Source organism: Trachemys scripta, chromosome 3 (assembly GCF_013100865.1).
Source record: "Trachemys scripta elegans isolate TJP31775 chromosome 3, CAS_Tse_1.0, whole genome shotgun sequence".
Lineage (NCBI taxonomy): Eukaryota > Metazoa > Chordata > Testudines > Emydidae > Trachemys > Trachemys scripta.
This window is the reverse complement of record NC_048300.1, coordinates 181,961,613-181,987,126: the sequence shown is the minus strand read 5'-3', so window position 1 is coordinate 181,987,126 and position 25,514 is coordinate 181,961,613. Positions and strand designations below refer to the sequence as shown.

The 25,514-nt window shown below is 38.8% G+C and overlaps 1 protein-coding gene across 2 annotated transcripts in view; it reads left to right on the top strand.

Annotated features, from left to right (window-relative positions):
- WDR35 (WD repeat domain 35) overlaps positions 1-25,514 on the top strand; it is a 78,868-nt gene that overhangs the window by 8,269 nt on the left and 45,085 nt on the right. Inside the window, exons 3-10 of one of the 2 annotated variants that reach the window (XM_034766562.1) lie at positions 4,112-4,183; positions 5,311-5,403; positions 7,250-7,378; positions 8,778-8,911; positions 10,947-11,112; positions 12,044-12,189; positions 13,595-13,720; positions 24,059-24,244. In XM_034766562.1, the coding sequence (XP_034622453.1) occupies positions 4,112-4,183; positions 5,311-5,403; positions 7,250-7,378; positions 8,778-8,911; positions 10,947-11,112; positions 12,044-12,189; positions 13,595-13,720; positions 24,059-24,244 (1,052 nt within the window). The remainder of the gene's footprint in view (positions 1-4,111; positions 4,184-5,310; positions 5,404-7,249; positions 7,379-8,777; positions 8,912-10,946; positions 11,113-12,043; positions 12,190-13,594; positions 13,721-24,058; positions 24,245-25,514) is intronic. The other variant, XM_034766563.1, reaches the window with a different exon arrangement.

Below are 25,514 nucleotides of genomic sequence, written 5' to 3'. Positions count from 1 at the left end.
TTAAAAAAATGGAAAAGCTCCTAGCAAGGATAATTTTAATGCAGAATTGTTCAATTCAATTCCTGAGTTAGCAGCATCTAACCTGGCCCCTCTATTTACATCAGTCTGGAAAAAGTGACAGATGAGTGGACCAATGGGGTTATAGTGAAGATACCAAAGAAAGGAACTCTCAGTGATTGTAATAACTGGGTGGTATCACACTTTTATCTGTGCCAAGCAAAGTATTGTGTAAGGTCATAGTCCAGCGTATATCAGAGGGAGTTGATAGCGCTCTCAGAAAAGAGCAAATCATTTTTCGGAAAGGCTACGAAACATAATAGAACAATGTTTAGAATGGCAACGGCAACTCTACATAAACTTCATAGATTTTGAGAAAGCTTTTGATAGCATTCACAAGACCAGCCTATGGCACATTCTGCGAGTATATGGAATCCCTCTCCATATAATCAACATCATCAAAAGCTTTTATTTCAACTTTACATGCAGTGTTGATCACAGTGAGCTCAGTTTTGAAGTCAAAACAGGAGTACATCAGGGGTATGTCATGTCTGCAGTCCTCTTCAATGTTGCCATCAACTGGGTAATGCAGCGTACAACAGAAGACATGCCAAGAGGTATTAAATAGACACCCTTCTCATCCCTTGAAGACCTGGACTTCGCAGATGGTCTCTTTCTTCTATCACATACCCAACACCGTGTACAAGAAAAAACAATTCGACTCAATGCATTCAGCCAGCAAATTGGACTGAAAATCAGCAGCAATAAGACATATATCATGACCTTTAATATTGTCTCACCATCACCAGTACAGATAGAGGATTATGTTCTCACCAATGTAGAAACATTCACATACTTTGGCAGCACCATCAGCCAGGACGGTGGAACAAGCCAGGACATCCAGAACAAAATCAATAAAGCCAGTAACGCCTTCAGGAGCTTAAATACAGCCTGAATACATCAAAATACAACACCAAAAACAAACTCAAGATTTATCAGAGCTGCATACTTTCAACATTACTTCATAGTGCAGAATGCTGGGGAATGAGAAACTGTCTTCATTCCATATAGCCTGCCTCAGAAAAATTCTCAGTCTCTTTTGGCCCAGAACAATGTCAAACCAAGATCTATTGATGCAGTGCAGCCAAGAAGATATGAGCACCATCATTGCCAGGAGGCCTTGGAGATGGATTGGCCATGTGCTTCGGATGGAAACTGATTCCATCACCAGAGTAGCAATAAGATGGACATCTGAAGGCAAGCGAAAATGAGGCCATCCGAAAACAACATAGCAAAGAGCTGTGGAAGCCGAGCAGAAAAACCTGGGGCACAGCTGGGGAACCATTGAAAGACTTGCCAAAAACAGACTAGAGTGGATGAGCTTCGTTGCTGCCCTAAATGCCAGAGGTATAATGAGAACATCATGATGATGATGATTGACTAACTTAGGTGCCCCTCCCTCCCCAGTGTTCTGGCTTTTGTGGATTGTATTCTAAGGCACCTGTTTCTATCCATTCATTGTATAGGGAGTCTAGGCACCTAACTCAGGCTTTGTGGATCCCATTCTTGTTCCAGTGATTTTTCTAGGTCCCTAAAAGTTAGGCATTGGGATGCTCAGCCTTGCAATGTCTAAGCTCCTTTGTGGATCCAGGCCCATCGATGCTGGAACTAAGGGTGATGGTGGTACTACCACACCCTCTGACTTCATAGAATATCAGGGTTGGAAGGGACCTCAGGAGGTCATCTAGTCCAACCCTCTGCTCAAAGCAGGACCAATCCCCAACTAAATCATCCCAGCCAGGGCTTTGTCAAGCCTGACCTTAAAAACCTCTAAGGAAGGAGATTCCAACGCCTCCCTAGGTAACCCATTCCAGTGCTTCATCACCCTCCTAGTGAAAACGTTTTTCCTAATATCCAATCTAAACCTCACCCACTGCAACTTGAGACCATTACTCCTCGTTCTGTCATCTGGTACCACTGAGAACAGTCTAGATCCATCCTCTTTGGAACCCCCTTTCAGGTAGTTGAAAGCAGCTATCAAATCCCCCCCCCCATTCTTCCTTCTGCAGACTAAATAATCCCAGTTCCCTCAGCCTCTCCTCATAAGTCATGTGCTTCAGCCCCCTAATCATTTTTGTTGCCCTCCACTGGACTCTTTCCAAATTTTCCACATTCTTCTTGTAGTGTGGGGCCCAAAACTGGATACAGTACTCCGGATGAGGCCTCACCAATGTCGAATAGAGGGGAATGATCACGTCCCTTGATCTGCTGGCATTGCTCCTACTTATACAGCCCAAAATGCCGTTAGTCTTCTTGGCAACAAGGGCACACTGTTGATTCATATCCAGCTTCTCGTCCACTGTAACTCCTAGGTCCTTTTCTGCAGAACGGCTGCCTAGCCACTCGGTTTCATAGTCTGTAACAGTGATTGGGATTCTTCTATCCTAAGTGCAGGACTCTTCATTTGTCCTTGTTGAACCTCATCAGATTTCTTTTGGCCCAATCCTCTAATTTGTCTAGGTCCCTCTGTATCCTATCCCTACCTTCCAGCATATCTACCACTCCTCCCAGGTTAGTGTCATCTGCAAACTTGCTGAGGGTGCAATCCACGCCATCCTCCAGATCGTTAATGAAGATATTGAACAAAACCGGTCCCAGGACCGACCCTTGGGGCACTCCGCTTGATACCGGCTACCAACTAGACATGGAGCCATTGATCGCTACCCATTGAGCCCGACAAAATAGCCACCTTATAGAAATAAGCTTTCTATCCACCTTATAGTCTATTCATCCAGCCAATACTTCTTTAACTTGCTGGCAAGAATACTTTGGAAGACCGTATCAAAAGCTTTGCTAAAGTCAAGGAATAACACGTCCACTGCTTTCCCCTCATCCAGCTCATCTTGTCATAGAAGGCAATTAGGTTAGTCAGGCATGACTTGCCCTCGGTGAATCCATGCTGACTGTTCCTGATCAGTTTTCTCTCCTCTGAGTGCTTCAGAATTGATTCCTTGAGGACCTGCTCCATGATTTTTCCAGGGACTGAGGTGAGGCTGACTGGCCTGTAGTTCTCCGGATCCTCCTTCTTCCCTTTTTTAAAGATGGGCACTACATTAGCCTTTTTCCAGTCATCCAGGACCTCCCCCGATCACCATGAGCGTTCTTGAGGTAGTTTCCATTATATACAGCATTTACAATTTGGTTCAATGGCTCTCAGCAGCCCCACTATAAAAATTTGTTCCAGCACCACTGTTCAGGCCTAAGTAATGTGAGAGAAATCTGTTAAACAGTTTGAGAGTTCATTTTAAAATAAATGTTAGTCAAATTTTTATTTATTTGTTAAGTGCCAAGTCCCAATCTTTGTCAATGAGATTTTGCTCCTAATCCACTTAAGTACTTTTAAAAATCCTACCCTATGTCTATTTATGTTATGTACCCGTGCAGTTCTGAGCACATGGTTGGTGTTTAACAAATAAATAATAATCTGACTAGTACATTTATTTTGAAATGAATTATCAAACTGTTAGGTAGATTTCTCTCAGATATGAACTCAATCCAAATAGCTCACTCTTTTTAAACTGAATGAATATTGACTGCTGGCCAGCATGTTGCTATTTAAATAGAACTGTAGCTTGAGGAGTAAAGGTTATGCATATATATTTGTAAGTCATATATGCAATTTATGTTGCTCTGATTATTGTTAATCATTCTTCTGTTATACAGTGGAGCCTAGAGAGCAGGCTAAGTGCATTTTACAAGTTAAGATAAGTAAATTTTAGGAAAAGGAAATAATAAGTCTTTTCAAGTTCTTGTGCTTTTTCAAATGGAAAATAAACAAAGGGAGTTGGCTTTGGTTTCTCTTCAAGCCTCTGGATCTTGATGAGAGTCTGAGCTTGGGGAGCTGTTGGGGCGAGCGCAGATGCAGCTAACAAACAGTGAGATGTAGATAGAGAATGGTCCACATCTTGCAATACTTTCTTCTGAGAGTAGTTTTATTGAAGTCAATGGGATTGACCACATGAGTTAGGATTGCAAGATCTGATTCCAAATGTACTGGTGAATGTATTTCATTTATTACAAACAGTTTTTATTATTTTATTTTATTTTTGTTTAGATGAAGCTAAATTAAAGGGACTTGCAGCTCCTAGCAATCTGTCAATGAATCAGACCCTTGAAGGTCACAGTGGTAAGAGTTACATTATGCTACTCTGTCATCTATTTAATACTTAAAAATCTAAAGGTTGGAGTAAAAATACAAGCTGTTAATAGTCTGTTATAAAATTGATAAAATAATTTTGTTGTTATGCCATTTCCTATTATAAGACTGGAATAGAGAGTACCAATATAAATATCAGTCATGTAATGGCTTGGCCATCTACTATTACTAATTAATCCAAGGAAATAAGTATTTAAATGGGCTCCTATCACCACCATGGCAGTTTTCAGTTTACATATATGTACATCATACAAATAGGGTTTGTAATTGTTGTAGGACAGGAGTGAAGAAGGGTAGAATGGCAAAATTTCAGTGCCAAGAGAATGAGCATAAGAAAATTGGAAGCATAAGAGAATACTCTTTGAACTGTTCCATTAGAAAGGGTCATGGGCCATGAAAGGTGGAATTTGAAGAGAGTCATGGGGTCTACTAGGTACACTTAAGAAAAAGAGAGGCTGTTTTAGGTTATTAAGATAACATCAGAGAACAGTCTTTTGCTCATTGTGAATATTTGAAAGTGAGGCCTGTTGGATGTTTGGTATTTGAGGTCAATCAAGCACCTACATTTATGAGAGTAGGAGAAATTGTGAGATTTGTGTCAGATGGAGTAGTGGTGAGCAGGATATTTTATGTAATAAGGAGGGAGATTTTCAAATGCACAAATAGTGATTAGGCCCTTAACTGCCACTTATACCTTTGAAAATCTCCCTCTAGTAGAATGCTAATTATTAGATCTGTTGACCTGAAGAAAGCTATTATGACCCAGGAGTTGATGAGGCAGGCAGAAACAGAGAAGAGGGCAGAAATCAGGAAAGGATACAGATTTGGGCTTTATTCTCATTGAAGTAGTAGTTGCATTTGGAGAGACTGTGACTGAAGAGGGTAAAATAGATGAAGAGGTGGGAACGATGCAGTAGAGGTCTGTGAAAAGAAGAGCGTTAATGGCCAGTCACAAAAAAGAGTGGCTGAAGAAGCAGAATCAAAATCAGCAGAGCCAGGAGATTCCATAAAAGTGTGGTTGAAAATTTAAAAAGGATGTAATAATCGTAGACCATTTCCTGATTAGTTTAAAAAGTGAATTTTATATAATTTTCCAGGTTCTGTGCAAGTGGTGACCTGGAATGAACAGTATCAAAAGCTAACAACCAGTGATCAAAATGGGCTCATCATTGTGTGGATGTTGTATAAAGGTATTGTCTGGGACAAGTCTGAGATTGGGTAATATACCATAGTGGGTGGTTTTGAGATTGAATAATGTATCTCTGTAGACTTTAATTGCAGGTTCCAAAGCTCAAAGTAGGTGTAAAGTATGTTTCAAGTTCTTAGTTTACAAGCGTTTAATAGCCGGGCTTAATTGTACCACATTTTCCATAGTGTAATCCTGTATAAAGAATGAAGTCATCTTTCCAGAACTGCCTTAAGAAAAGATCTCAGTTTTCAAGCATGTACTTTTGTTCAAGAGCAAAGAATCGAAACCTTATTATTCACTTTTCTCAATAGCCAAACAGACATTTTCATATTTGCAGAAAACCTGTTGAACCATACAAAGAATATACAATAGAATGGTTCAGGTTTAGTCTTAGAAATTAATATTGAATAATTCTTTGTGCTATAACAGTAAATGCAGAAAAGATACACACTAGTGGAGGTATTAGGCCTTGCCTAGAGCAAGAGACTAGAGTAATTTTTTCTACAGAATCTAGAATTATTCCATGAATTTATTGCATTGTCATAACTAAGTAGTGTATAATTTATAGTATTCATCTTCTGTGTTTAATATTTGAGTTGTTAAAACCATATGCATCAGCACAATTTAAAAATACATCAGTTGTAGGAGTCCACCAATTATCACAAGCAACCAGATCAAAACAAACCAATGAACACACATATATTGGGAGAGAAAGAGAGAAAAAATCTTTGTTAAAGAACAGAGTCCTTTGTCAAATTAGTAGAGGAGTAGAGAGTCACTTCAGTTCTCCATCTTGGATGTGTCAAATCAGGTGGTTTACTTTGCCTAGAATTAATTTTAGTAGTATAGCAGAATCATGTATATCAGTGCTGCAAAATAGTCATTAGGTCATTTAGTTCATTACCCTGTCAAAGAAAATTGTTTCCTATAGTATGTTGTTTATGTATTGTCTATTAAATGTCTTAAGGAGTAGAGTTTTCACTACTTCCCTTGGAAAACCTATTCCATAATCTAAAAGCTCTCACTCTAGGTAAATTTTTAGTTATTCAGTTATTTTAAAAAGACATTCTACATTTTTCTCTTTTCTTAACTTGATCACTTTACTTCTTTGGACCGCCCTTACTAATTGTCCGTCCTTGGTGTCTGCACTTTCTAATATTTGCTGTTTTGTAATGATGCCTTTACACTTCCTGTTGTTGTCATTTGACCGACCTGTACATCTTAACAAGTCAAGCTCTCCAGTACCTGTTCTCTGAACTTCATTCTATGTGTCAATATCTTTTTGGAACTGAGCTGCTTATGCCTCAACACAGTGGACACTGCAGTGATTGGTGGCTTATGTGTGCCTATATAATTTCTAAGAGCTGCCTCACCAGTGTTTTACAGAGAGGAAACCATCACCTCTCTTTTCTGTTTTACATCACCTCTGTGTGTGCAGCCCAATGCTACATTGGCCATTTTTTGTTGCCATATCACATAGCAAAGTCATATCTAATTTTCTGTCAAGTCTCACCTCAGGTATTGTTCTTCATTACTGTTTCACAAGTTTCTCCCTTTTGCTGAATATCTGTATTTCAGATAAACAAAATCTAATTTTATTTCCTGATTATATTTATAACCTCTCTATATTCCTTTGTATTCGTTTGTTCTTCTTTCTTATGTTTGTAACACTTCTCAAAGTTATTATCATTTGTGAATGTCATTATCATGCTATTTGCATTTTTTTGTAATGTGACATTTAATGATTAGCCACATCTGAGTATATCTTGGGTTACTTCTAATAAACACAGTTCACTTAAAGGATTGAAAAGTGAAAGGTACAACTGAAATCCATTCTCTGATAACAGGTGCTTGGTATGAGGAGATGATCAACAATAGAAATAAATCTGTTGTTCGAAGTATGAGCTGGAATGCTGATGGACAAAAGATTTGTATTGTGTACGAAGATGGGGCTGTGATTGTTGGTTCAGTGGATGGTAAAGTTGTTACTATTATTATTTATTATTTGTATTACCATAGCACCTATGATTCCTAATTGTGTACCAAGACCCTAATGTGCTACATGCTGTACAACCACAGATCAAAAAATGTGGACCCTGCCCCAATGAGCTTACAAGCTAAGTATAAGACGAGACAACAGATGGTTCTAGACAGATAAGACAGTATTCGTCACCATGATAGGCAGTGGTCTCAGCACACTAGCTGCCTAACTGTTGCCACATTTTTTGTAGTCATCAGAGCAAAGGAGGCTTTAAAGGAAGGATTTGAAGAAGGATAATACATTAGTTTTGCAGATGTCTATGTGGTGCTCCTCCCAAGCTAAGGGGCAGCATAGAAGAAAGCACTAAGATGATTGTTTGAAAATTTAAGAAGTAGGTTATGGAGGCTGTCATCATGGGTTTATCACAGGCTGGATTATCTTTAGTTTTGTTAACTAATGTGGTGTTCTGGTGATTTGGGTAGTTTTCACTCAGTAATTCAGTTTAGAAAACTTGCATAAGCCAAATTAAGATCCTCTAATTGGAGTGAATGTCTGGCTTTCCATGTATGGTATGGCAGGAGTGATGATATAGCTGTGGTTCTGAAAACATATTTATTCTAAGAACTTATTTTCAGGCACTTGTAACTTTTTCCTAGAAAAAGATTACCCTTGATGAAAAAATGTCTGTTCCTTGTTCTCAAGCCAGTGGTGACTTTTCTTTTTGAAGTCTGATAACATTCCATTCAGCTTAAGTTATCCGAATATGGAAAAATGATGTTTTTTCCATACTTTTTACACCCCATTTTTGTGTGTGTCTAGATAACCATGAATGGTTTAATTTCTAAAGATCAAATTTTGCACAGTTATAGTAATTGAGAAATGAATGTTTTGCTAAGTTCTGGAAAAGTTGGTTGAGAAGTAAAGAATTGATAAAGTGTGAAAATAGCATGTGCCAAACTCTTCATTTTCCTTACTAATTTAAACCTGTACTGTGAATAGTTTTCCATATGTATGTATCGTATCTGGATATTCATATACTGAAATAAACGAAAAGTAGCTTATGTGAATGCATAATCCCATGTAATTGAAATTAAAGGCATGACGTGCATATTTCTCATTGTTTATTTTTCTTTATTTAAAAAAAAAAAACACAGCCAAACTCTCTATGTCTGAAATTTTACTTTTGCAAAACTTGAGAAATACAAGGTTATGTTTCCCACAGTAACAGACTACAAAACTTTCTGCCTCAATATAGACATCACTGACTTAGTTACTGTGGAAACTGTAACTTTGAATTTCTTTATCTGTTTATGTAGTTTTTTGCATCTGAGTAACTTGCATCATCTTTTCAATTCTCTGGTATGTTTCTTAAGTTTCATAATTTTCTTTTACAGGTAATCGTATTTGGGGGAAAGATTTGAAAGGTTCTCAACTGTGCCATGTAGCATGGTCCTCAGATAGCAAAATTCTACTCTTTGGAATGGCAAATGGAGAAATTCATATTTATGACAACCAAGGGAATTTTATTGTAAGTTCAGAGTTATGTACTGTATAGTTTATGTGTCAACTATCTAATTTTTTTAATATAAAACTGTAGATCACAAGTTAAAACAGACATACTTTACAAGTAGTAGCTATAATTTTTTATTAATTTGATGGTTTTGAATCTTCAGAATTGCACAAGGTCCTACGTGAAGACTTCTTATTCTGATTTTATGCAGGTTTTTACATTATCAAGTTTTCTAATGTAAATATTCTGATAAAGTTTAAATACACCATTTTTTTGAGCAGCTAAATTAACATAACATCAATTAAAACATTCTTTGCCTTGCAATCCACTATTTAAAAGAGAAATTTGAAAACATTTATGTACATGCTAAGTAAATGAAATGAAGCTAATGCATCATAGCTAATATTAACGTATCTTAGGCATCAAACAGGACTTCATTTTTCCACCATGCTGTCTAGCAGTGAGACAGAATTTTAGTATATTAAATTAGAGCTCTTAAAAGAATTATATCTCATCAGCAAGTCCTTGAAGGAAAATAAATATGTATACTATTGCTTTATGTTTCTGTCAGTGTGTATTTTACTTGCCATTGTTTAGTTTGATCTTCCAGTTATGTGGAGTACAGGAATAACTGTTTGAAAATATTTAACAGTAGCAAAGCGCCAACTTTACAAAAACATAGACTTCATTTTCTGGTATGCTTGGAATGTGTACCATTACATTTTAGACAACAACCCAGTACAGAAAAATCCTCTAATTGTCCATCCTGATGGACAGCCTATTGCCATAATTAAGTGGGCGTATCAATCAAGAGCAGAGGCCATTTAAAAAAAAAGTCCAAAAAGACTTAAAATAATTCTTCTGTAGAAAAAAAAATCTTTTTTTTTAGAAGAAAAATGAAATAAAAGGAATATAACTACAAGAGGTCAGATGCAAATAGATGAAAAAGCAGTAGCCTTGAAAGAAGGGATTGGTAAACATCTACTACCCCTTCTCAATCTCTAGCCCTATTACCATTTGTGAGTGTTTAAAAGTAGGTAACATTCTTTGTGTCCTCACTATGCAATTTTAAAACTCTGTGATAACCATTTTGGAGCACCGTGTTCAAATCCAGCTGCGATTTAGTCTCAAACATGGTTCTGGTTTAGCATTGTTTAGCATCTGTTACTCAAACAAGGCCTCCCATCTTGTTCATGGAGCAATAATGTGGAGTATGCTCTAAACCATTTTCAAAATCAGTGTAGCTTTTTGCTAGTATAGAAAAGGCATTAAACAATTCCAGATGTTTTGAGTCTTTTTTTTTTGTACATTTACTGTTTCTCTTTATTACCCAAAGTTCATGTTGTTGAGAGTATGGGGGAAGGGTGAGCCCGGGTGACTCTTGAAAACATACTGTAATAGTAGATTACAAATATATAAAAATCTTAGCTTTTTCCAGTTCTCTCTTGAATTACTTTGCAAGTACATTTCTATTTTATAAGACTTAACATCTGCAAACTTTAAACAAATGGGGGGCCTTTTGTAGAGCTGAGTGGAAAATTTTCTGTTGAAAAATGCTGATTCATCTAAACCAAAGCTTTCATCAGGAAAGAGTCAGGGTGGGTTTTGACAAATTTCCAATTTAGAAGTAAATTTGGGGGGGAGGAAGGAAATGTTTTTGAAATTGTCAAAATGTCCCCTATTGACATTTCAAAATGAAAATTTCCTTTATTTGGTTCAAAATGACTTTGTTTGAAGTCTAAGTTAATTTATAGTTAAAAATTAATAATAATTTTAAAAGATTGCAATCTAAATTAAACATTTTGAAATTATCAAAACAAAATCAGTATCAGTTGACCTGAACCAATTCTTTTTTTCAGATTTTGAGTTTTTGTCCTGAATCAGAATGGGGAAATCTTTTTGAAATCTTGAAAATTTTCCTGGGATGAGAGAACCATTTCCCACCCAGCTCTAATAATTTGTAAGATGTTAGTATAAATATGCGTTGTATTTATGGCTAGCTTAGTCAAATATGTGATCGATCTGTTAAATGATTAAACAATTCCATCTCTAGATGAAAATGAAACTGAATTGTTTGGTGAATGTAACTGGAGCATTCAGTATTGCTGGAATACATTGGTACCCTGGTACAGAGGGTTATACTGAGCAAGATTGCCCTTGTCTTGCTATCTGTTTTGACAATGGAAGATGCCAGATAATGAGACATGAGAATGACCAAAGTAAGTACAATTTTCTTTTTAGCCGAGCAAAGTGAGGTCTTATTCTCAACTTGAAGAAATTTCTCTGTTTGTCTGTAATGCCATAACTTTTGAATGCTGCATCTCATCAATTCCAAAATTCCAGGGAATGTTCAAGGCATCAACAGCCAGAACCGTACTGATTTTTGGTGAAAATCATAAGGGGGAAATGGGGAACACATGGAGACCCTGGCATCTGCTTGGCTGACCCAGCAGCTTCAACCACCTCTGTGATTTTCTATAGATCAAAGAACCAGTTGATAGCCCCAGACAGGAAGAAAAGAAATGGTGGGGGGAATGGGAGGCTCCCATAGAACTCCTGGCATAGTGGGAGAATAGGAGACCTTGCTATGAGGGGCACACAGACCTCTAGCCATGGTAAGGAAGGGGTTATTGGGAGAACGAAGGGGCACACAGTGCCCTTACTGTGGGGGGGAAATGGAGACAATTATATGCAGTGAGGAGAACGTGGGGGGACACAGCACAACTGGCATGTGGAGGGATGGGGGAACATATGCCTTCTGCCATATACCAGGGGGACTTCAATGGGGGAGTACACAGGACCCCTGGTATGTGGTGGGCGGGGTAATGGAGTAGCACACATTGCTCCTGGCATGAGGATAGGTGTGGTAGGGAGTCCCTGAAATAGAGGAGAATGGGAAGGTAGCACACAGGGAGCTTGTGGGGGGAATGGACAAATGCAAGGAGTACGTTGGTGTATGCAATACACTTGGCCTACAGAAGTAACAGTGTGTGACCCTTTAGTTATAACATCTAGAATAACTTAAACTCAGCTGTACCTTAAACTTGAACTGATGGCCTTTTTGCTCAGGTGTGGGATACTAAATACTGAGCCATTCTTGTCCAAAATTTGTATTTACACTTTTTACACTTTTTTATTTCTAAAAACTAGACCCTGTTTTGATTGACACTGGTATGAATGTAGTGAGTATCCAGTGGAACCACTGTGGAAGTGTGTTGGCTGTGGCAGGCTTCCAAAAAGCAACTACTCAGGATAAAGATGTAAATCTTGTGCAGTTCTACACTCCATTTGGTGAGGTAAAATATTTAATATATTTAACATCCTATTTCAGATGTAAAATGAACACTGTTTAAAAAACCCCAACAACCAACCTTGGTATACATTTTGTTCATATGGTGGTTGCCCAAACTATGATCAGTGTGTCAGAAGTGCACTGTAGTTTGAATATATTAAGAGTATATTGAGGTCTTCTAAATATTATTTTTATAGGGAATTTGTCTACTAATTGCATGGATAGTGTACTTATCAAACAGTATTGATCATCATGATTCGAGAAGTTCATTGTGTGAATTTATTACTGCACAGTATTAATATACTATGCTGAAACTGTATTTGTATGAGCCAAATTCAGTAAAACTCAGTAAGTGGTACCTGACATTTGTGAAGCCCATTGGCCCAGAAGCTTCTGGAAGTAGTAATAAATTGTATTTAACCCTCATATGTCTGTTGGGGGCATAGTTTTGTCGAAGAGACAGATTTTTAAAGGTATTTAGGTGCTTAACTGATACTTTAAGTAATCTGGTTGAAAAGTCTTTTATACATGCTCTTGCTTCCCCCCCACACACAATGAAGGCCTTTGATGTATCTAGAGCTTAAGGCCAGGCCACCCACCCAGTCAAACAGTGTTGCAAAATGGGAATTAATTTACCATCTGTTATAAATTGTATGATTTGTTTTTATGTAACAATTAAAAGACATAACTGGACATTTAACTTTCTTTTCCCCCCCTGTGGCTTTTATAGATGGGATAGGGTGAGGAAGGGAAAGAGTTAACAAGGTTGGAAAGGATTTATTATTGATGTCAGTATAATTGTGTGTGTATGTTAGAATTTTTATACAAAATTGATTGTATGTATATCTATGATGAGGATATTCTAAAAATCAAGACAAATTACTAAATTTGTCATCTTTTTGTCCTAGCAATTGTGCTTGGAAGTAACATCTCAATCGGCTGCTGTGATAAACAGGATTATAATGTCAGGATAAACCAAATTCTTGAGAAATGTCAAATGTCAGTACTGAGTTATTAATGGGAAGTTATTTATTTAAACAGTGGCTCAAATAGCATATACTTGTGGACTGAAAGAAGATACATGTATGCTTTCATTCCTGCTTTAATATTTAGTTTTGTGAGTTTGAGTTATGCATGAGTAATATATTGCAAATTTTGTGGGTTTCTCTCTCTGACAACAAAACAGTGCAGTGAAGGCAAAATAATACTTTATGGTAATGCAAATTAAATTTATTTCTTTTTATGATCTGTTTAAGAGTACAAGAGCCAAATTCTGTGATCACTGTAACTATGGAGTATTGCTGGTGTAAGTCAGAGTGGGATTTAGTCTCAGATGTCTAACCATTTGTCTTTAATAATGTGGTAGTGCTGGTAACTCTGTGGTATATTTTAAATATTCTCTTTTTTAGCATTTGCGTACACTGAAAGTTCCTGGCAAGCAGATGTCAGCATTGTCCTGGGAGGGAGGTGGACTGAAGATTGGGTTAGCTGTTGATTCTTTTATATATTTTGCAAACATTCGGCCAGATTACAAGGTAGGTAGCAATGTAGCACTTGATTTACTGGAAAATCTTAAAACATGGTTATTATCAGAAAATATACATGTAAAAATGGTAACTTGTTATTGCATATATCCACTCCCTTCTCACCAAACATACCTTTTATTACAGTCATTAATGCACAGCTAGTAGAGCAAGCTATTTTCTGTTCTGTGTTATGTGTCATCAACAAAATACACCTCTACCTCGATATAATGCGACCCAATATAACACACGAATTTGGATATAATGCGGTAAAGCAGTGCTCCGGGGGAGGGGCTGGCTGCGCACTCCGGTGGATCAAAGCAAGTTCGATATAACGTGGTTTCACCTATAACACGGTAAGATATTTTTGGCTCCCGAGGACAGCGTTATATCGAGGTAGAGGTGTAACTAAGTTTTGATGATCTGATTTTGTGCAAAGTGAAAAGAATGCAGCTTAATTTTTTCATGCCAGATTAAGCTTGGAGTTCTGACAGTCCAAAATGTTTTGATTTCTAAACTAACCAAATATAATACAGAAGGTATTAATGGGAAATAAATACACACCATGGCAGTGTCATTTCCACAGGCACTCTTTTTCTAATAATTATTGCACGTTAAGACACTTTGATAAATCTGTTTCTAAACGAGTTTGTTAAATTTTTCATGACTACTTAGATGAGAATTTGCTATTGTTTGTGATTAGCACTTCCGTCAGGGCTAGCTGGGGAGCAGGAAGCTTCCTTTTTTGGAGGCGGGGGTGGGGGAGGGAAGGAACTTATCCATCAGTTTCTGAAAAATCCATGCTTTTATTTTAAAAATGTAACCCATCCTTAGCATATTTGACTTTATTTACACTGAAAAATTTCACCACTAGTTGTAGCAAGGGTGGAAGTTACAGTTGAGACAGGGCTCAGGTGTGTCTATTGTTGTTTAGTTAAACTTTACCTGACGGGGCTAGCTTTCATTGATAGTCACCCTAGCCTTGTCTGCCCTACCATTTCCACTGCTGCTACCACTGGTGAAGCAGCACTGGTGGTAAATTATGGATCTGAATTTTTCTTCTGTAGATGCAGCATATGACTGCAAAGTTCCCCCTCCCCCCCGCTGGCTCCCTAACCCCACCCCCTTGGGCCGGCCTTGCGCCCCCCGCACAACATGCACACAGAGCCATCCCTAAAGTACGGCGATTCAGGGGGGCCTCCGCGGGGCCCCCCAAAGCATGGGGCCCGGAGCAGCTGCCCTGATTTGCCATACCCTAGGGATGGCTCTGGCTATGAAGCTTAGGGGTGTGGATTCTTCACATCCTTGAGTAATGTAGTTGTATAAGTCTGAGTGAAGACCTGACCTAAAGTTTGTAACCAGTCAGTCACCAGGATAGTTGATTGAAAACATGGCTTGTATCTGCACATCACTAAGGCCCTACTTAATTTGCAACATCGTGGAAATAGCAGATCCCGCAATATTAGGCTTTCACTGCAATTTTGTTAGCCAGGTGGCTGACCCTGGGAGACCCTGGCTGGGTCCCATCACATAGTTAAAACTCTATCAGTAATCATTGCAGCTAAGAGTATTTCACCCTTATCAAAAACTTTGGCTGGAACCCAGTAATCAGTTCTATACTATATTTTTTTTATAGCTCAGACAGGGCTCTCCAACCATGTTTGTGTAACCAGTTTGGTTGGTTCTCCTTCTTACCAACTGTCTGTGGTAGAGCATCCCAGAGAATATTAAACCACTTGCTGATGATGCTGTTTTTATGTCTGTAAAGCTGTCTAGAGCAGGGGTAGGCAACCTATGGCACGCATGGCAAAGGTGGCACGCGAGCTGATTTTCAGTGGCACTCTCACTGCCCGGGTCCTGGCCACCAGTCCGGGGGGCTCTGCATTTTAATTTAATTTTAAATGAAGCTTCTTAAACATTTTAATAACCTTATTTACTTTACATACAACAATAGTTTAGTTATATATTATAGACTTCTAGAAAGAGACCTTCTAAAAACATTAAAATGTATTACTGGCACGCAAAACCTTAAATTAGAGTGAATAAATGAAGACTCGGCACACCACTTCTGTAAGGTTGCCGACGCCTGGTTGAGAGCGTCTCACAACAGGGCACAACCTCCAAACTGGTTGCGTGTAGATTTAATCAACCAAGCACTACAACAGCCTTCAAGTAGAATCACAGTCTCCTTGGGTATTCCGATCTATCTTGATACCTAGGGAGGCTTGCCTTTATTATATAGATGGTCCCTTACACCAATAATCACAACAATATTCAGGTTACTCCCAAAGGACCAGTCACTTACTCCAGGTCAATTGTACCTCAGATCACACACCAAAGACAACGTTTGTAGCCAATTCTATAATAAACTAACTAAAGATTTATTAACTAAGAAAAAGAAATGTTTACAAGGTTAAAGCAGGTAACACATGTCTTACAACACAACACATGTGTCTTACACCACAAATGAGTTACAGTTTTAGATTTCAAAAGGTAACAGAAACTGCTGTCATATGCAAGCTCTATATGTCCTATAGGGCTAATCCAAGCTAAGCAGCTTGGGGATCCCTTTCTTATGCTTAGAAATTTTGCCCTCTCCAAATTCTACTTCTATTTCCTTCTGGTAAGGCATTTTTATTCCTATCCCCAGCGTTCAAACTGATAGAACAAGTGTCGGCACCAGTCTGCTCTTCAGGGATGTTGGGTGGGGGAGAGAGGCAGTCAAGAAAGTCTTTGTCCTTTGATGTCTTTTAGTGGCTCATTTGGTTTCAGTGGGTTGTCTTGTGTGCAGGACCAGCACTTTACACTAATTAATGCTTCTTTCTTGTTTGGTGAGTTGCACAGTTACAGCAGGTTACAATGCAAACGCTCAATATAACTTTATACCATTCGGTACAGATGTTATAAGTGAGATCAGTACATGCAACATGCTACAAGCATTTCATCAAGTTTAAACAATAAACACATTCTTATCAACTTAACCTCTATTTTAACAAGGCTAACAGACAGGTGAGCCAGACTGGTTTCCAGTTATGTGTTCGTCAGTGTTCAGTGGGGCCTGGGCATGAGCTGTTACCTAGTCTGCCAGCATCACAGCAGCTGTTTTCTTTGGCTTCCTGTTCTGTGCTGGAGACATGATGAGAGAGCTGCCTAGATTTTCCCAGAATGCACTTATAGAAATACCATTGGGCAGTGAGTATAAACGTGGTTGTGATGGCAGAAATACTGCTAAATGAACAGAAACTGAACTGTCCTATTTGTAACTGGTCACAAAATTGCATTTAAAAGTAGTAGTGTGAAAAGGACCTAAGCTTTATCCCTGTAAGTGCTACATAGCTGAAATTGATACGTCTGGGAGACTTGAAAGATCCCACTCTCACTGAAGTCTGTGTAGACTTCTAGCACATTTGAATAATGTATGTGACTATTGGTTCATTTGTAAAGATTTGCTTCAACCATTTCACCTTCTGGGGAAAATCTGACATTAAGAATAACTTTATTCGGTGCAATTATATTACATTTGTTTTCCTGTGTAAAAAATCATATTATTATAAAACTAGCAATACACTTATTAAAAGGCAAGTAGACTGACATTTATGTTTAGATACAGTTAAACAGTACTTATAAAATCTTTACACTATGTTGTTGTATATGACTTTTCAAGATGAAAACACAGCAGTACAAAGTGGGCTCCTGGTTAAGAATTTAGCAAGGCATTGTTTTCCTGTTTTATCTGATGTTATCTGATAAAAATGTATGCTGTCAGCATGCTGAAAAAACTGTGATCTGAACAGAGAATATTCCTTGCTATTCAATTTTAAAGGTAACATAATAGTGGAGAGGGATGACTGAAGTAATGAATTGAAAAGATTGCTTGTTTATGTTAACCATTCAAGTTTTTGTTAACTAGCATTTAAATAGACTGTAAAATAAAGCTGAAAAGATGAAAGAGCATAACATGAAACCTTCAGAAGAACATATTGCAACTATAATTAAAGACAGTGTTTCACTCTGTTGTAAAAAGCCACTGGAGAATGATCTGTGTCTGCTAGGAAAAGACTCCAGATAGTTCGTTGTAAATTTGCTGGAAGAAGTTCTGGAAATCCACATTGGAAAAAAATTCTAACCAGCCTCAGAGGAAGTGCTACCTGGTGTGTTCTGTGGGAAATTTGTAACTGGAACACATCACAATGACTTTTTATATTTATTTGTTTTACTTAGAACTATCATTGGTATGTATGAAACACTGAAAAAAACATTTTCGGGTTGCATCCCAGGATGTACGTATTTTCAGACCTGGGTTAGAGATGTCAGAGGAAGGAATAAGGGATTTTTTGAAACCTGAGTTCTAAGAACTCTGTGTGTAAACTGCATTTCTTTCCCTTGCAAAACTGAGTCTTTGTGGGAACAGCTGTGCTTGCATAAAGATATAGATTCTTAGCTGCTCATTTGGATTTAATTACCCTTTCATAATTATTTTCTACTTTATTAATCCAGCAAACATATGGAGTCTATTGACAATATATTTAGTAGCAATGTTAAAGATTGCTAGTTCAAAGCTAAATTTCTTCCTTTAATATGTAGCACATTTTATTACTTCTTTTCATGACTTTGGTGTGCCCTTCTGATTATATCAGTACCTTCCTAATGGGAAGTAGCTGTTCACACTGGCCACTGAACAACTATCAGATGGTAGTAATTGAAAGTCATTATTGACTTGGACCAGATTTGAACCAATGACCTCGAGTTGAAAGGCTTAGTATCCCATTATCAGTCTACTAAAAGCATCCAGTCCCCAATATCTTTCCTTTTAGGTACTATTAACAACAATAACAAGTGGCCACAGGGCTGAGAATTGTATGACAAGCAGTTAATATTCCTTGCCACTAGTAAAAGTAATGAATGTGGGAGGTCTTGTATCTACTATTATATAACATAAATTGAGTGGAAGTTTCTCTAACAATAGCAAGATTTAATTATTTCTTTTAATGTTAAAACCTAGAATTATTGCTACAGTTTCAGAGTTTTTGATGCTGTTTAGAATGATTTGTCAGTTATTTGGATAATAGTGATTAATAATCTGGAGATTGTATCTACTAAATATCAGACTGATAGTTGTAGAATTTTCCTTTTAAAAATTTCTGGAATATTTTACTCAAATCCATTGGGCACTGTCAGTCATTGGTAATCTCACCATTGTTATCAGTAGAAGTAGCAGTATTTACAATTTTGGTGGTTCCTGGACTTTTCAACTTACCCCTTAACTCACTGAGACCATTGCTATATATGGTGACACACAGTAAAAGAATATTGCATAGACTTGAAAATGTACAATACTATTTATGTAACAATTCAAGTTTCCTTGATGGTATTATTTAATTATATCACAGTTGCTATTTGTAATCTATTGTGAAGAGGATCCTCAGAATTCTTGGCATAGAATGCACTAACCAACCAAGTGCACTTTCCAAACAGTTGTTATTTCTTAGCACATAATTAAAAAAATATTTTAACAAAGGAAGAAAAACCACCAGTTGTTTTCTCAGATGGGTCCTACATCTTCAATTCCTATGGGTCCTGCCTCTATCAAAACTTCCTCAAGCTGAGCTCCTTTTTTCTTTATATCAGAGAGAGGTTTCCCATCATGTCTCACTCTTAAAGGGCACTCTTTCCCTTCTCTGATGGGATATATCTTATCTTTTCGCTTCAGATAATCCCTAAGAAATGATTAAAACAAATTGAAAATATGTGGCCATTTAGCTAAGATAAAATCATTGGTTGATCCTAAGTTGCAATGGTTGGCCTTTTCATTGCTGCCCTTGCCTTTGTGTCTTCTCTCTGATTCCATATTCCCAGACTTCTACTGATTCTTTATTTTGGGGAGGGATGAAGAAGCTGCTCTTTATTTTTGTAAGAAAATATGGGGTTATTGTGGGAGAGTTATTTTTAATGCTTTAATAATCACTTGGTTATTTTGGCCTGTCCAAGTCTTGTAAGATTGCAAGATTTGGGATATTTCTTTGATTTATTATGTTTCCTATGTGTTTGGGAAGCAAAGCTAAAGGAAAAAAGATTTCCGGAGAGTTGGCAGTTTTTAAAAGAGGCATTATTAAGGCACAAGAGCAAACGATCCCAGTGCGTAGGAAAAATAGGAAGTATGTTAAGAGACCACCCTGTTTTAACCAGGAGATCTTCAATGACCTGAAACTCAAGAGTCATAAAAAAATGGAAACTAGCTCAGATTACAAAGGATGAATATAAAAAAAGCATCACAACTATGTAGGAACAAAATTAGAAAGGCTAAGGCACAAAATAACATTAAACTAGATAGGGACATAAAGAGTAACAAGAAAACATTTTACAACTACATTAGAAACAAGATGAAGACCAAGAGCCAGGCAGGCCCATTACTCAAATTTGGAGGGAAAGACAATAACAGAAAATGCCTTTTTTTGTTTCAGTTTTCACCAAAAAGGTTAGCAGTGATTGGACAACTAACATAGTGAACATCAGTTTAAAGGGGGTAGAATCCGAGGCTTTAGAAAAAGAACAAGTTAAGAATTACATAGGCTTGGTCTACACTAGGAAATTAGGTTGATATAACTACATTGTTCAGGGGTGTGAAAAATCCACACACTTAAGCAACACAGTTAAACTGACCTAACCCTCCAGTGTAGACATTGCTATGTCCATGGAAGAATTTTCCCGTCTACCTAGCTATCGTCTCTCAGGAAGGTGGAGTGCCTATGCTGACAGACATAGGTAGCATCTTCACTGAAGCACTGCAGCGGCATAGCTGCAGCCGTGCAACTGCACTACAGTAGTGTTTTAAGTGTAGACAAGCCCTTAGACAAGTTAGATGGCTTCAAGTTCAGGAACTTGAACATTCCAGTGAAGCACTGGAATGGGTTACCTAGGGAGGTGGTGGAATCTCCATCCTTCGAGGTTTTTAAGGCCCGGCTTGACAAAGCCTTGGCTGGGATGATTTAGTTGGTGTTGGTCCTGCTTTGAGCAGGGGGTTGGACTAGATGACCTCCTGAGGTCTCTTCCAACCCTAATCTTCTATGATTCTATGAAAAGAGAACTTGTGGAAGATGGGAGAGATCCCAGAGGACTGGACAAGGGCAAATGCAGTACCTAGCTATAAAATGCAGAATAAGGGCCTTAATTTGTGATTAAGGCTTGGTCTACACTACAGAGTTAGATCCACATAAGGCAGTGTGTCGACCTAACTGTGTCATGCTCCTGCTGATGTAGGTGCCCTACTACAGCAACATAATAATTCCACCTCCACAAGAGGCATAGGGCTTATGTTGGTGTAGTCAGGGTGACACAGTGACTTTGTAGACACTGTGTTCCTTACATTGGCTGTTGGCTGTCATTCTTGTCCATTTCGTGGCTCTGCCAGAGCTGTGAAATTGACAAGAAAGCCAGTTCTAGGCTCCCCTGTTGGGTTGCTGCCAGGTCTCTGCTCCAAGCCAGGCTGCCACCCAGGCTTCCTCCAGGGTCCTGGCTCCCCACTCCCCGCTGGGAGCACAGCAGCCAACTGGACTCAGGGCGCAGATCTACCTGCTGGAGGCGAGAAGCCCTGGGCAGCTGCTCCTCCGCTCCTGGCTGGGAACATGGAGGTGAGAAGCGCCAGGGGCAGCTGGGCTCCCAGTGGGGAGCTGCGCAGAACTGAGAGCCCTGGCTCTCAGTTCCCCTCCCCCCCACACACACACACTGCCCCTCTTCAGTCAGTGGAAGCGCTCCTGTTGAAGTCGCACACCACCGACAGAAGGAAGGTAGTGTGGACATCAGCTACTGCAGTCATTTCTGCAGTGGCTGTAAGTTGATCTAATATAGGTCGATTTAAGATTGTACTGTAGACATGACCTTATAGGCCAGTCATCTGAACTTTGGTACCCAGAAAGATAATGGAGCAAATAATTAAGCAATCAGCTTGTAAGCACCTAGAAGATAAGGTGATAAGTAACAGTGATCATGGATTTGTCAAGAATAAATCATATCAAACCAACCTAATAGCCTTCTTTGACAGGTTAAGAAGCCTTGTGGATAGGGGGAAAGGGTAGATGTGGTATATTTTGATTTTAATAAGGCTTCTGTTACTGTGTCCCATGACCTTCTCATAAGCAAACTAGGGAAATATAGCCTAGACTTATCTACTCTAAGGTGGGTGCACTGCTGGTTGGTAAACCATTCCCAGAGAATAGTTATCAGGGCTCACAGTCAAGCTGGAAGGGATCTGGTCTGGTTCTATTCAATATTTTCATAAATGATTTGGATAATGGCAAAGAGAGTACACTTATAAAGTTTGTGGACGATACCAAGCTGGGAGGGATTGCAAGTGTTCTGGAGGACACGATTAGAGTTCAAAATGATCTTGACAAACAGTAGAAATGGTCTGAAATAAGTAGGATGAAATTCAACAAGCACAAATGCAAATTACTACACCTAGGAAGGAATAATCAATTGTACAGATATAAAATGGGAAATGACTTCTTAGGAATGAACATTGCAAAAAAGGATCTGGGGGTTATAGTCAATCACAAATTAAATATGAGTCAACAGTGTAGTACTGCTGCAAAAAACCAAAAGAATAAACCTAACATCATTCTGGGATATATTAGCAGGAGTTTTGTAAGCAAGACATGAGAAGTAATTCTTTCACTCGACTCAGCAAGTAAGGCTGCACGTTTGTCACGGACGTCATGGATTCCATGACTTTCCATGACCTCCGTGACTTCTGCAGCGGCCGGTGCGCGTGGCTCAATGGCAGCTCAGGCAGCTCCTGCGCCAGGCATGCCGGCTACTGCTGAAGCAGTCTCATGCCACCGCGCCCCCTACTCCCCCCCAACCAGCATAGTTTGGGTATGGGAGGGGCATGGGGTTGGGGTACCAGTCGGGATGAGGTGGGCTGTGGGCGGTGCTAACCTGGGGGGTTCCCCGGGAGCGGCAACATCCTTCTTGCTCAGCTGCTAGGTGGAGGCATGGGCAGGCAGCTCTGCATGCTGCCTCCACCCAGAGCGCTGGCTTCACAGCTCCCATTGGCCGGGAACCGCAGCCAACGGGAGCTGTGGGGGCGGTGCCTGCAGGCGGAAGCAGCGCACAGAGCTGCCTGGTCACGCCTCCACCTAGCAGCTGAGTGAGGGGGATGTCGTCGCTTCCGGGAAGCCCCCCAGGTGCAGAGCCAGGTAGGGTGCGAGCACCAGCAGGGGTTCCAGGTAGCGCGCTGCCCCCTGCAAGCAGCTGGGCCACCCTCCCCCAGCACCAGTGGGGCCCCAGACTCCCCTCCCCTTGCAAGTTGTATTCGCTGGTATTTTTAATAAAAGTCATGGACAGGTCATGGGCTGTGAATTTACTGCCCGTGACCTGTCCGTGACTTTTACTAAAAATACCTGTGACTAAAACGTAGCCTTACTGATAAGGCCTCAGCTGGAGTACTATGTTCAGTTCTGGCTACCAGATTTCAGGAAAGATGTGGATACGTTAGAGAAAGTCCAGAGGAGAGCAACAACAATGATTAAAGGTCTAGAAAACATGACCTATGAGGAAAGATTGAAAAAACTGGGTTTGTTTAATCTGGAGAAGAGAAGACTGAGGGGGGACATAAATCTTCAAGTACGTAAAAGGTTGTTATAAAAAGGAGGAAGATAAATTGTTCTCCTTATCCACTGAGGACAAGACAAGAAGTAATGGGCTTAAATTGCAGGAGGAGAGATTTAGGTTAGACATTATGAAAAAGTTTCCTAATAAGGGTAGTTAAGCACTGGAACAAAGTGCTAGGAAAGTTGTGGAACCTCTGCCATTGGAGGTATGTAAGAACACCTGTCAGTGATGGTATAGATAGCTCTTAGTCCTGCCTCCGTGCAGGGGACTGGGCTAAATGATCTGTTGAGGTCCCTTCCAGTCCTACATTTCTGTGATTTCTAAGATTCCCAGTCCAATTCCCAGAGGGCAAGTGTTCACATCACAAAAATAAACACAGCAATTGGTACTTGTAACAAACTCAAAAGAGACTAGATTGTGGAAAATGAACTCTTCTGTCATCCCTGGGGGACTACTCCAGTTCAGGATTGAAATGGGTTGGTGTAGCAGTGTGGGAAAGCTAACTCCTACCCATTTTGTTAATTAACAAAAGGCTTCAGTCTCCTGGATTGTCAATCCAGCAATTTAGAACAGGAATAAATTTACAGTTTTCGATACAGCATTTCACTTGAGAGGAAGGGGGAAATATTGATGGATACTGGTAGTGTATATGAACCACACTTTTTCTACAGTAATGATGTACTACTTATCACTCAATTTGCGTAATTTCTGGTTAAAATTAACAAATGTTTTTCTCATCAGTGGGGTTACTGCTCCAACACAGTGGTTTATGCATATACCCGACCAGATCGTCCTGAATACTGTGTGGTTTTTTGGGATACAAAAAACAATGAAAAGTATGTGAAATATGTCAAGAGTCTGATTTCCATAACCACTTGTGGAGACTTCTGCATTTTGGCAACTAAAGCTGATGAAAACCAACCTCAGGTAAAATCTTCTTCTTTTTTTTTTTTTTTTTTTTTTTTTTTTTAAATCTAATTTGAAACAATCTTGATTTTGAAATGGATGTTGTCAGGCACAGATGTGGCCAACCTTAAAATTACAGTCAGATGGTAGGAAAATGTACTTCAGTTTCTGAATCTGCACCATTCTATCACCTTCAATTAAATTTAGCCACCATTTGGATGGGACACACTTTAAAGAGACAAAAATTGCAGCAGGAGTTAACTAACAAACTCTATTCTCATTGTTCTTACAAACAGTTAATGGGGGTGTAAGAAGAGGAGCAATGTTAACTGTTGCTGCTTTAGAAACATTGAAAACAATTTTCAAAGAAATACAAATTCTGTATTTAGAAAAAAATCAAGACTTTAAAGATTGTTTTGATCAATGGAAAGCAGGAAATGAAATAACTATTATAAACCCAGACTTGAAAAAAGAGTTCTGTGTAAGTTCAGAAACTTGTCCCTGTCACCAAAAGAAGTTGGTCCAATAAAATGTTACCTCACCAACTTGTCTTTCTGGACATATCTGACAGCAGTCCTTTCATAATAATACAATGGGGCTACTCAGTTGCCTAAAGTTATGCATGGATTTAAGTACATGCTGAATTGGGGGCACTTAATGGGAGATTTTCTATTGTGTTCAATGGGCTTTGGATCAGACCATTATCAGGGGCGTACTAAAATACGCAAGATATGTCCCTATCAATTATTAAAAAAAAAAAAAGAATTTGAGATAATATAATTAAAATAATAGGTGGGAAAAGATGGAATAAAATGTACATTTCCAAATGTAATGTCCAACTTCAAGTCCAAAGACTGGTCTACACTGGAAAATTAAAGACTATAAAGAGAGAAAGTGAGTGTGAGGTAGGGATGCAGGGACCATTTCTTCTTTTAAGTTTTTAAAACAGAATTATAAAAATAAATCATGCTTGTATTGTTTCTTCTTTCTTTCATGGCATGATCTTTCATATCTATATAAAAGGTCTGTATATGTTGCTAAAGGGTTAGTACCATGAACTCATCCTATTATCTGTACGTTTACATTTCACATTCCACTTTCTTTGTAGCACCTAGATACTATGATGATAGATGCTGTAAAAATGTCTAGGATAGATGTACATTTTACTATCAGATTTACATCATTTAATGGTTACTGCATTCATTTCTGAATTAATTCAGTTATTTTCTATATCATTTGTATGTTGCTTACAAAGGAGGAGCATGAGACGGAGTCAATTGGTGCAACGGTA